Genomic DNA, 13,605 nt, shown 5'->3' with positions numbered 1-13,605 from the left:
ATTAAGTTATGAAAACAATTGGAAGGTTAACTGAATTTGGGTGCATTTTCATTTTAAACATCATCAAAGACATATCTGCATGCATACTTGGGCACACTCAGACTGTATGCACACACACACACACACACACACACACACACACACACACACACACACACACACACACACACTTGGACCATTATGAAAGGCAGATATTGCCCCAGGGTGAGATGTTCTTGATGGGAGAGACATGAATGAGTTTGAGAATGATGCTCTGCAGGGCTGCACCCAGTCCTCTCTGAACCTTTTTTTGTAGAGTGCTGAAAGTATTTGACACAGACATATAAATCCACCGGTATAGGATGATCCTCTGGCAGACCAATACACTTGCCAAATTCATCCGTCCCTTCACCAAAAGAGCTCATTTTGAAAAATCAGCAGTGAACCAGGGGGAAATGAGGAGAAGAGGTTGAAATATGCAACCCCAGGAGCACATCACCTAGCTGTTTCCCGTCTTACAGCATGTGGAGCATCAATATTTGAGTCTAACCAACCTTTAGGTAATACCCAAACCTGAAACCAAAACTCAAAGAGTTTGCTGCTCCAAGAATTCCCTCTGTTCATCTGTCTTTCTGAGTTCCTCACACACAAATGAAGCAAATTCAAGGGCTAAACATTTATCTCTGCATCCCTAAAAAGACATAACCTGGTTTCCCTAACTTTTCCCAAAATCACACATGTGCATTCACACCTTTAGCACCCATGCTGGCACTCACAGGTAGACGCAAATTGACGCACCCACATCCACACACTGCCTCACACACTGACACACACTCCTATCTCATCAGTTTGCGGCAGGTTTCATCACTCACCCTGGCTGTTGGGCCCCCCCTCTCCCTCCTCGCAGTCCGTCATGTTGTTCAGCATCCTCTCTCCTCCTCAGGCTGTGCACACTGAGCACAGCTCTTGAGCTTGTTGCTGAGAAAAAAAGCTCTGGGTGGGCTGCAGCCAACGACAAGATGTCCTTAACTTCTGCTTCTAAAAAAAAAAAAAAAAAAAAAAAAAAAGCAGTGGAGAAAGAAAAGCTATATAGTATCCTCTCTTTTACTTGTCTCGTCTGTTGCGTGATCCCCCCTGTCTCTCTTCAGGAGGAGGATGGAGAGACTGAGAGCGGCTGCAGGGGAGAGTTGATGATGGTGCTCGGTGTCACTCACATGCACGCTCTCGGTCTCTGTGCGCCACTCGCCCCCCAGTCAGTTTAAGCCCGATGACTACATTCATCATGTATTCAGAAGGTATTATCCCTCTCTTCCTCCCTCCCTTCTCCCTCACGCATGTTCATCATCATCCATCTCATCAGGAGAGAGGGATGGATGGAGAGGGATTGAGAGACAGAGGGGACGCACGTCAGATGACGGAGTACTGCCTCCTGAGATTAAGCATCTCCTTTGATGTTCTTTTCAGATGGAAGCTGAGATTCCATTTCATTACTGTGTATTCATCCCTCTTTTGTTAGTTCCCCCCCACCCTGCTTCACTCTTTTATATTTTCCTGCATGGTCATGGCCCATTATCTGTAGAAAGGCTGCAGGCTGCGCTTGTATAACTCTTTCTTTTCATTTCAAATCTTAATCTAAATTTTAAAAAAAGAACTGAAATACAAGCGCTTAGCTTCTGCTCTAAGTGAATTTGTAGGCAGTAGCGGGAGAGCCATCATAGTAGTGCTGTGTCCTCTTAAGGTTTCATCTCTGAATTTGGTAGATTCTGCTTAAAGGGAAAAAAGAGGGGAAAATCAACTTTGCATTAAAAGGTTGTGTCAGATGACCCACACTTTAATTCTACTGACATTTATGTCAATTTTAAACATCACAGTGTTTTAACAAGACCTAACCTCTCTGGCTTTCTGACTGTATCAATAACTAGTAATTATTGCACAAGAGGTCACTGAAAGGACCCAGAGCTCCAGTCAAATTGCAATTTGTGAGGAAGGAAGCGTCACACAGCCAAGGACAGGTGGCTTAATGAATAGAAAAGATAGATTGTGAAAGGAGAAGATGAATGAGAGGCAAAAAAAAAGAGAGGACGAAACAGAAGTGGTTAATGGGGAGGAGAGGGGGAAACAGGGAGAAGATTAAGGGAGTAAAGGTAGGAGAGGCTAGAGGATGAGGCAATTATGGAAAAGATGAAGAAAGAGACATTCAGGTGGCTGTTAAAGACTAAAAAGCTGCACACTCATGGATTACACATTCTTGTGTGGTGTGTGTGTCATCCCATACTGAAGTTTAGAGAGCATCACTAATCCACACCACCTGCCGAGTGATAAAGATAGCATGGCCAAAATCACAACAGGCATTTAATGGATGAAAAGAGAGAGAGAGAGAGAGAGAGAGAGAGAGAGAGAGAGAGAGAAAAGCTTTTTTCAAACCATTAGTATTTGTATGCTTAACATCATTTCACAGTGACCTGTGTGCCCATCTCTGGTTAGATGATCTCTGAGTTTTGGCAGATGTTCAGAGAGACTTTATCCTGACTGACTGAAACCAGCTACAGACTCCTTCATGCTCACTCATGTCACATCTTGGTGCGCAGGCCTGTCAGTTAGTATAAATATCATGCACTTTTCTATAGCTCCACTGTAATTACCACAGGACACATGAGAAAGTTGTTGATGATGTTGTTGGCAATGCTTTATTTTATGGGTGTGCAAAAAAGTTTATTTTTCAAGAAGAAAAAGGAGTAACCCTCAACTTTTCAATTCAGCATAAGTGAAAAAATTATAAAAATTATAAATGGGTTTAAATAGAGCAATGTCTTTCATGGAAATTCATCTGGAAGCCAACAATAAACCCAATACAACTGATTAAACTACCTAATAATAGCTGAAGCCTCAGAACATTGTCTGTTTTTTTCCTGAATTACCAAACTACTTTGCTCTACTTGGAAATTGCTAGGAGAGAGCAGCCCTGTAAAATAAAGCCATACCGAAAACTGTCATCGTATATTTAATGTTTTCCACTCTGTAACCCTGGCCCTTTTTGAACCCCTTGAACCCCTTTTAACTTGAAGACTCAATAATCATCCCTTAACTGCCTGTCACTGCTTTAAGTGAGATGGTACCTTATCTACTGTCTGTTCTATTAAAGGCTTTTCAGTAGTTTGTGTTATTTCATTTCTGAGTGTACCTGTTAAGAGTGTGTTGCTGGTAATAAAGAGCATGCACGCTATAAATAATAATTAATTCACAATTTCTTCACATGATGGACAACTTCTTTAAAGAAGTGATAATATGTCAGTGTTATTGTCACTCCCTGCAAGTGGCCAATAGAGCTGTTAATATGAGTGTAAATTAATGAAACTTTAAATTTAGTCCCTGCTCTGTATGCTGTAGTCTGCATGTGCATCCAGTAGTCGTGTGGTCTAACTCACCATTTCCCTGCCTGGTCAGTGAGAGTGGGGTGTTGGCTTGGCTTTGATTGGCAGAGAGCCTGAGAGCCATCTTCATCTGGGCCAAGCGGCTTTAGCTCTTAACCCTCGAGCACCTCCCTCCCTCCCTTCCTCCCTCCCTCCATCCCCTCCTCGCTCCCTCCCACCCCGCCTGTCTGCCTGCTGATGCACATGTGGCTCTGGATACGAGAGTTTACAAACTCATTCACACCTCTGTTGGTATACAAAAGCATGCAAACGTGCGTTACACACATGTATGCTACCTACAAAGAAAGCACAAGCACACAAACACACTCGTAGGCGCGCAGACACAAACACACCGGAGTGGACTCTCTGATGCTCTAATCCTGCAGATTAAGGCCATGGAGCGATGGGCTGAAATCCACTTTTTCTTTTTCCTGATCAAGCACATGCAGGGCCTGCTCTGCTGCTCTCCTCGGTCTTGATTCAGCTCCTCTGGCAGCGAGCTGACATCTAACCCTCGTCACACCTATTCATCTGGAAAACTTTTTTACCAGCTGTTGGCACAAGGAACAAAAAACAGACCAGTTTGATCAGTGCAGTTGGCTCTAATTAGATTAGTGGTTTAATTAGAAGTTTTGTTAAACACCAGCTTGACCCATTATTTAGTCCAGTATGGTTTGAATTGACCAGAAGCAAATGATCCACTGATTCATAGTCATATTTTTATTAGCAGAATGGTTCTCTCTTCATCTCCATCATGAGCATCATCAGCAGTGACCAATTTAAACCTTTCTCTTCATTAGTGGCAACGCTGCAGCCACAGATGGGACTGCAGGTCATGAAGTTAATAGAGAACAACATGCAAAATTCCCTTAATATCTAAAGGGGCAGTTTTGTCATTATTGGCAATGCTGTCCTGGGAGATTTAAGATTTACGACTGATATGGGGCTCTGGGAGCAGTCGGGAGGAAGGATGAGAGATAGAGCTGTTCTGAATTTGTCTCCAAGCGGGACCCTGCCAGGAAATCCAAAGGCAGAAATGATCTCTAGTCCTGCCCGCCAAACCATCTGTCTGTCATCACACGCGTTCAGCAAAAGGGGGAGAGATATATACAGTATATGCCCCTCATGACCCCGCCACCTGCCAAACACCCCTCCTCCCATCCACACAACCCAAAAAGTGCTTTCAGAGGAGGATTCAGGCATGGCTGTCATTTTAGACTTGGCTGTATTTGGATGAACAATTTCACCTGGTTCCTTTTTCCTGTTATCCCAGTGGAAAATGTTAGGATGTGAAGGTTTCTTTTACTTTAAAGGAAAAGTTTGTCTTTTTTTCGCTTTTTTGCCAAGATTTAATTTCTGCCAACAAAAAGTCGAGACATTTTAGTCTAGTTTTCATCTGTGACATTTTAGACTAATTTTGGTCATACATCTTGTTTGTTTAATCTGTATAAAAACTGAAGTGTAAAAATGACAAGTTGTGGTTTTAGTTCAGTTTATGTCCTGGGCTATTTCTTGGTCTGAGAGCAGTAACCGTCTTGAAATATTTTCATGAAATAAGAATACTTCCCAAAATGTTGAGCTATTTGAATATGAGGTAGCTTACCTGCACTGCTATAATGATAGCTATTTCGCTATAAAGTCAGCATCAAGATCACAAGTACTGACAACAGCTGCTTCAAACATTCACATATAACAATCAGGATTTTTTCCCCAACTTCAGTATAACAGCTGCAGCATCAAAGTATCATCTGTAATTCCACTTTTCTTCTGCACCAGCCTTATCAGTTCTATATTTTTTCAGTTTTTAGTTCAGAGTGATTTTCTTGGATATACAAAAACTCCTTTCACATCATTTAAATGGAAAGAAAGACAGTGACATTACAGTTTCATGTGACTGTTGAAACCTGTCACATTAAAATCATCTACCTTCATGTAGACAGAATGTATGGGATCAATAAAATGTCATATCAGCAGTGTGTGCAAATCTAATTAAATTAGGTGTAAGGTTGAATGTTGGTAAGTAGATAAGCAGCTCTGAGTAGGTATGAAATTAGAAGATGACAGATAAATAGAAAACACACTTTCTGGTCAGTCTGTGTTGACTTAAATGAAAGAACAGACTTCACACATGATATATCTGCTTCACCATTCCTTAATCCACAAGCCTATCATACCGAGCTGTGATGAGGACAAGGTCACAGTTTGTCTCTTCTCCTCTCTAAAAAAATCCCATAAGCAAAATTTATAATAAGCATCGACACACGTTGAAGTTATCAGGTGTCTTTATTGTTTTTGGTCCCCATCAATCCCTGAGAAAAACATTTAGCTCTGCAGCTGCAAATTCACTTGCTGGCTGCTAATTTTGTTTGTCTGATGAGCAATAAGTGTACAGAGGGTTTTTGGCAGTTCTTCACTAAAAACATCTGCCTACTATGGCTGAAAATGAATGAACCAGAACAGTTAAGCTGTGGGCTGGTGTTTTATTAAAGTCTGTTTTCACACTAGTTTGTGTTTTTCCAATGACCCTATCCTGAGCACAAACATACCCAACGTAAGCCCTAACATCAACAACAGAAAGTAACAGTATGAGAAATGGTATTTCAAGGAGAGAGAAATTTGAGAGTAGAAAGACATGAAAACCAAAACAACAAGCTGGAAGATGCAAAGAAGCTGTGTAGAGCTGAGGTGCAGAGTCAGAGGATAAGTCTCTGTGGTTTTGTCACTTAGAACAGCTTCTTTTATTTCTACATTGAGCTGTGATCCATTGTTAAAACAAAAAACAAAAAAACAAAAAATCATTATAGCCTCTTTAGGCAAATGCAAATACCGCAAATTCAAATGCAGTTCAAAGTGATTTAAAAAGTAATTCAACTTGCAAAATGCTCTAAAGTACTTTGCTTTCTTGTCTTGGATGGTTTACACACAATACATTTTTCCCCCTCACCATTTTTTAGATGAACAGGAAAAATGGGGGGAGACGTGGGACAGCACAGTCTGGAGTAAAACTGTGAATGTTGTGATTATGAAGGGTGCATTGAAATTCTTTATCACTATCACTGGTCAAGGAGATGGACTCAACATGTGCATCTTATCACGTTAATAATGACTAAAGATACTACACTACAAATGTCCAAAGATGCCATGTTGACACTTTCACGCAGTAATTGCACTTCCACCAAATTGATTTTTGCTTCTAGTCTCTGGGAGAACCACACGTGTACAAGTGTCCCCCGTGTCCTTGAGAGTGGCAAATACTGAATCTCAAAGTGTCATTTGAAATATCTTCAATTTTCTGTATAGCTATGGCTGCAGCCTTTGAGTTTTTTATGGTTTTGTCCCCAGAGTGACCCCAGTTTAATCTCTGCCATTTGGATTCCACAAGATTTGCCCCAGGGCATTCAATAAAGCCAGTGGTCGCTGTATTGACCAGTATGGATTTCACATATAAGTATAAAGTGGGCTTTAAAAAAGGCACTGCGCAAAAAAAGGAACAGTATTTTGTAAACTCAAATGTAATGTAACTGAATGAAATGTGTTTGTACAGTCTGAAACTGAAACTGATTTGGCAAATATATTTGTGTATATGACAAAATTCTAAATAAGGATTGGACAAATAATGATTCATTATACTGTAAATTAGGCTTGAGGCTGACAGTTCCTTTTTACTCAGATGTTTAAACTGATTTGACTTCTGGTAGCTTTACATCTATTTCAATTACAGCTAGCATATTCATGTTGAAAAGACTCTAACACACAATGTTTCATCTCAGCTGTCTAGAAAAACCATTACATTTCCACAGGTATATTTTCCTCTTCAGCAACACAGCTGTTATGGGTTGATGAGGAAATCCAATGCAGTTTTATCTTGGACGGTAGATCTATCACACCATTAGTTCCACTGAGCAGGAATCGGACAGCAAAGAACAGCTGACAGAGAACAGCAAACAGGCAACATTTGGAACAGATCAATGCTTCCACTCACATGTTGTTGAGCGCCAGATGGGTACAGTTATATCATGTAGCTGGTGGATAATAGATATGATGATATATAGATTACTGTTCAGGGATATTGCAAAGGAGCCTTAAAGGAACTGATGTGTTTTGGCTCACAATCCTACTTTAGAGTGACCGCAGGGCAAGACAGAGAGAGAACATTAATAGCGCATTATATTGTCTCCACAGTGTGTGGATGGTGCTACATCTCTGTCCTCAAAAAATCTTCCATCCATCCCTGATTCAGCCGCATCAATCCCACAAGAACATAATCAGCCTCTAAAAATATTCTGAATTGATCTGCCCTCGTCATAAATTTATTTTATTTTTTTGGGTCTCTAATCAAAGTGGTTAAGCACTTTTGGTAGGGAAAATGTCAAATGGTGTAATCCTTTCTAGCAGTGCAATCCTCTCAGCATGATGACGTGCTGTAGCCTGTCTGATGGATCAGCGACTGGCAGCAGCATCTCATGAGTTCATTCTATGTACCCTAAAGCTCAGAGGGCACCACCTGAATTGTTAGTTGAATTACATTGAGGCATTGCTAGTTTTACTGTTAGTGTTAGTATTGTCATGCTTTTATTGAACACCCTTCATCTCTGGGAGTAATTCAACAGAAACCTGCCAGGGTTAAGGAAGTTTGCTCACCAATTATGCTAAAATTAAGTGAAGGTTATTCATCATTGTGGTCTTATAACAATAGGGTGTCCATATATTCTGGGGACATCTGGTGAACTCCTACACAAACATATACTCCTAACCATGCCCTAGCCGGAACTTTAAAAAATTGTTTTTATGTCGGAAAAAGTGAAGAAGAAGGAGTTGCCCAACTGTCTGCAATGGACTTCACATGACAATATTCACAAACTTTTATGAAAAATGCTTTTGATTCTTTTGATCTGTGGACCCTTACAAGCGAAAAAAATATAAAAAATTGAGGAATAGATAGACAATATGACTTCACGACTGCTTCAAAGGTAGGGAGTTGCATTCTCTAGTTTATTACAGTACAGTTATCAAGGTCAAAATACATGAAACCAGGACTGTCCCCCTTTTTTATTTCATATCATCATGTCAAAAACATTGTATATTTTAAGGGTATATTGACCACCGAACTGGAAATGTCCCTGGTTTACATTTCAGATTTCTTGTCATCTTATATAACAAAAAGTTCAGTTAGCTTTGTGTTTAAAGAAAATAGTTTGACATTTTGGGAAATAAACCTATGTACACAATACATTTTTATATGGATTAAACAAACATGTTCGTTAGTGAGCTTGAGAGCCTCCCCTTTCCTTTGACAGGCTAGCTTTTTTACACCAAAGCTAGCATGTGCAGGTAAACTTGCTAAAAAGGCATCCGACTCCTTTCACATTACCAGTAGATGAGACTCAGAGTGACTTGCTAGCCGCCATGTAGACTGGTAAAATGGATCCATTGCGTTTCATCTGCAGAGTTGGTGTTCCTGTCAGTGTTGTAGCATCTTGTGAAGCGGTCAGTAGCCTAAATGTGTGTTTTTAAAACTTATACAGCAAGCCTGCACAGTGGCTAGCAGCTAGCTAGCATGGCTAGTATTGTTAGCATAACTATGCTATGCTTAAGCCCCTTTCACAAACTGGCTCCTTTCAATGTGGAGGAGCAGTGGCTTCATGTAACTTGAAGTGGTCGTGACTTGAAGTGGGTTTAACTCTAAGTTGGTGTAACTAAGGGGGTGTAACTGTAGGTAATGCAGGCTGCAGACGGATTCTTTTGCCTGGAATGGATTTAATTACTATTTAGGCCTTATAAAATGTAACCCTGCTGCACTAGTGCTAGAGATTTTTCCCTGCTGTGCTGGCTGCTGACCAACAGAGGGCGACACAGACTGTGTGTCTGCTACGTCCCTGGATAATCAACGTTGATTATTTGCACCTTTTTATTAGATTGATTCATCATCTGGGTGTAGGTATATAGCACTATATTATACTTGTCAGTTCCTTGTCTTCTTGTCGTTTTGTCAAACAATTCCAGGATTTAATCCTTTCTTCCTTTTTTTTTTTGTCTTATTTGACATCTGCCTCCTGTGAGTTTCTGCTTTGAGGTTTTCTCTGCTCTGCCCTCATGACAGCACACTGGAATTTAAATTTGGATGCTCATCTGGGCGGACTGTTGTGATTCACAGCTATCATACCCCAGTTAGCACTGAAACTGTGAGAACAAGTCCTGAGAGAACTTTTCATCTCTGTGTTGTTTCATGACAAGCCACAAAGACCTGGCTGTCATCCTACCATGATATAATTTCATCACCAAAGGGTAATAACATTCTGTAGGTCAATAAAAAAGAACACTGGTTTGCTGGTTATATGCCTTTTTGTCATTTTCATGAGCCACATTGGAAGTTCAAAAGATTACTAGTGGATTAACAGATACTATAAAAACAGATGAATCAGATTCATATTTTCTGTAACTATATCTAAATCACTTAGATCTTCTCATCCTCTCAGCTTGAAATTGGATGGGCAGCGATGTATGATGGCCTCAGTGATCCTGACGTAAGCACAAAAGAGGCATTGCCACACACTGGTTATGCAATCTGCAAATCTGTTATCTAAACTGAAATTGATGCAAGGAAAAAAAAACCATATAGATATAACCTAGTGTTAGACATGCAAAAGTCAGAGTGACAACTCAAAATATGAGCTTGTTTACTCAAAAATATGTAATCATCTTGATAGTTTAAAATGCATAGCAAGTGGGTTTAAAATATGGGAGGCAAATGGCGACAAATTTGCAAATTTTTTTGGTTTTTTGATTTGATTTTTATTCAATCAGCATGTGAATTTTCCAAGAGAGACCCAAGAAGAAGAAACAATCACAAAAACACAAAAAACAAAGACAGCACAATTATACAATAAAAGAAATAAAGGAACAAGGAATTAAGAAGAAATAGTTACAAGAATCATAAAAACATCAGACAATAAAGCTTTAAAATCTCCAAGGGAAATGTAGACTCTAGTTTGAGGGCAGTTTGCAGTTCATTCCATTTAAATGGTGCATAGTACTTGAAACCAGTTCTGCCAACATTAGTACATGAGGGATATCAAAGGTTGTAAACTGTAGATTTAAATGAGAGAAGAGATGTGAGGGAGCTTCAACAGTGGAACTATGAATGAAAAACATGAGATGGCTCTTTCTATGACTATGAGGAGGTCCAACCCACTGTGCAATGCAAGCCTATTTATAAGCCATAGGAGCCTATTTTTATTTCTTGATTTTTAATCAAATGTTGAATATGTCTACTCTCAAGCCAAATTCCTAAGTATTTGTACGACTCAACAGGAGCAAAAGCTTTAATGGCAGGGTGGTCAGAGTCAGTGGTGGAGGTGTAGAAAACCATGTACTTGGTTGTTTCTGCATTTAAGAGTAGTCTGTGATTAATGAGTGAAAATTGGAAGTCTTCAAAGGTGAAAATGAGTCAGAGCCTGGGCTGGGATGGAGCCTTCGGCATATAAAATTATATCATCGGCAAAAAACAATGGACACTAATTTAAATGACTTCAAAGTTGATTGATTTTATTGGTAGCAAAATAATGTCTTCAAGCCTACATGAATTGGGAATGGCCTGCAGGCAGGAAAGGTGAAACAGAGATAATCTGCCACAACAAAATTACACCAACATCATTCACTAACAGGCTGGTGAGTGCCAGATACAGATTTCATGTTTATAAACATCTTTCCTAATGACTGGCTTATAGCCTTATGTAACCTCTGCACCACAGAGTAATCACAGTCATATTTTTGTGCAGTGTTGCTGGCATAGCATCAGTAAACTCACATATCTCCTCAGGGGATGGCTGCAGGGTGGAGCAGGGACCCCTGCTGCACGCTGAGCTAAGTAGAGCCAGATCGCTGTGGGCAGCCTGGGAAGACTCCAGTCGCCTACATGTGAATTATTAGATGACCCTCCATGCAGCCAGAGACATGGAATCCTCTCCAGATGAGCCCTCTAACTCTGTAGACAGCAGATAATAGAAACCTGGTTTCCATAGCAACAGGGCACCATGTCTAACATAGCAAGCAGTACACGTGTCTGAGGGTGTTTTTCTTTCTCTATGTTCCCTCATACTTTTTTTTTTTGTTCAGACAGACACATACCTCTGCTGCGAAATCCTCGACCCCATAGAAACAATGGAAACCGTGTTTTATGTTATAGAAACAGACAGAATAGAACAGATGGTCAGATGAGAAGATTGATGCTGCTCTAAAATTAAGTCCATAAATCTAGAGCCAGAAGACAGTCCTCACTAATTGACACGTTAGCTCTAGTTTGTTTAATACATACAAAAACAGAAGGACAGAATCCAAAAAGAGATGCGAAACAACTACAAAGACATGGAAAACATCCTCAAAGAGATGCTAAACGACCACAAAGAAACGCAAAACAACCAAAAAACAAGCAGAATGACCACAAAGAAACACAAAACAACAGCAAGAGTCGCAAATGATACAAAACCACCACAAACAAATGCTTCCAAAAAGAAGGAAACATCTACAAAAAAACCCACAAAATGTTTTTAAAAAAATGACATTGGTGTGTGGTTTGTGGTTGTTTTGTGTCTCTTTCAGACTGGTTGTCTTGCTTTTATGTTGGAGGGGTGGGGGCCTTTTACATGTCTGTGTTCTGGGGTCCATTGCGTCATGATCTGTCCATGGCATCATGGTCTGGGCCTTGATGCCATGCAAGTATTTCTGGTGTTTTCCCTTTTCCTTGTGTTTCTTGTCCTCCCTTGTCTGTCTTTCTCTGTGTGTCTGTGTTGTGGATGTGGCGCTCCTCTCTCTCTCTCAGCTACCTGATTGCCAATCAGTATCTACCACACTTCTGCAGCCATATGTCACCAGATTGTTGTTTAAGTTGGTTTGGTAGGTCACGTTCAGGCTACTTAGTGTTGTGCAGTCTAAGTCCTTCCCTCATGTTTTTGCTCCATGTTAATAACTATTTCCTTGTGCTGAGCACCACTGCATGCCTGTCAGCTTGCCCACCCACCTCTCAGCCATATCAACCAGCCAGCCTTGCTTCACCGGTCGTTCTCCTGCCAGCTGGACATCCAGCTCCGTTCTCCGCTTTGCCTTCCCTCCCCTTTCGGCTGACTCTGCCTGTCCGCTCCTCAGCTCATTCCTCGGCATGCCAAGTTAGTCATCCAGCCCTATACTCACCACCCAGTCTCTATTCTCCACTCAAACCCTTCCTTGTCAGCCCCTTGCTCCCCTCTACATCAAAACTGCCAGAACCCTCATTCCCCCTCAACCTTTTCTTCCAGAGTACAAGTAATAAACTTTCTCTTCCATGTCCTGAGTTTGGGTTCACCTGTTGTTCATAACATAAAGTGCTCAATTATTTCTTTGTTGTGCTTGGGACTATGCACCACGCTACCCTAAGTTAAGATGTGGTGGCTCTAGGATTGTATTTCGTGTGTAGAAGGAATGTGCTGTCACCACTTCACCAGCCAACTAACTGCTCAAGTAACAAAGGACCAAATGAAAAACACAACTCGGCAACTCTAGCTAATTAACTGGAAGAATCTTCTTTATTTCACCAGGAGATTCTTTCAACTCGTCAGCTAGTGTTGCTGAGTTGGTTTTTATTGGCTTCATATTTAACAGACAAACACAACAGTGGTACTGACCTTGTCATCTACAGGAAGAAAGCGTATTCGTATTTTCAAAAACATCAAACTATTGCTTTAGAAATGAAAAAGCTAAAGACCACCGAAGTTGCATTTTGGGAAAAGGCACGATAACCTCAGAAACTAATAAAACTATTGTTATTTCAATCAGATGCTCTTGACATACAAATGGTTGTACTGACCTGAGATCAGACTCTCTGAGCTTGTTCAGGCAGACAATTAAAACTTCATAATTTTGTACCCTATTAGTCACCACAGTGATTGGACTTGTTGAAAACACATTAACACATTGCACATGTTGTATGTCAGTATAATTTTGCTTTTGAGACAGTTTATATTTCCTGCATATTTAATCTATTAGTCAGAAGACATTTGAACATATTCACAGAGAACAGTCAGAGAGTCTATGCGGCATCACAGCAGGTGGGACATCTGGAGAGGGAGCGATGGCGAGCCTGGGGAGAGAGTTTCTTTTTCTCAAAAGAACGTGCGTAACTGGTATGACACTGCTTTGACACTTAATGTAAATTATAAGTGTTGCTCTATTTTTCTCCGAGAAA

General features: G+C 40.5%; 1 protein-coding gene across 1 annotated transcript in view; it reads right to left on the bottom strand.

The window, feature by feature from the left end:
• The window catches only part of LOC111217281 (solute carrier family 12 member 5-like), a 51,143-nt gene extending 38,598 nt beyond the window's left edge, over positions 1 to 12,545 (bottom strand). The window contains exons 1-2 of the mRNA XM_022739064.1: positions 12,406 to 12,545; positions 11,197 to 11,300 (exon numbers count right to left, since the gene is read on the bottom strand). Of these exons, the coding sequence (XP_022594785.1) occupies positions 11,197 to 11,300; positions 12,406 to 12,545 (244 nt within the window). The remainder of the gene's footprint in view (positions 1 to 11,196; positions 11,301 to 12,405) is intronic.
• Between the last annotated feature and the right edge of the window lie 1,060 nt (positions 12,546 to 13,605).

The sequence above is a fragment of the Seriola dumerili genome, unplaced genomic scaffold (genome assembly GCF_002260705.1).
Source record: "Seriola dumerili isolate Sdu_G_001 unplaced genomic scaffold, Sdu_1.0 BDQW01000043.1, whole genome shotgun sequence".
Classification (NCBI taxonomy): Eukaryota; Metazoa; Chordata; class Actinopteri; order Carangiformes; family Carangidae; genus Seriola; species Seriola dumerili.
This window is presented reverse-complemented; position numbering and strand designations above follow the sequence as displayed.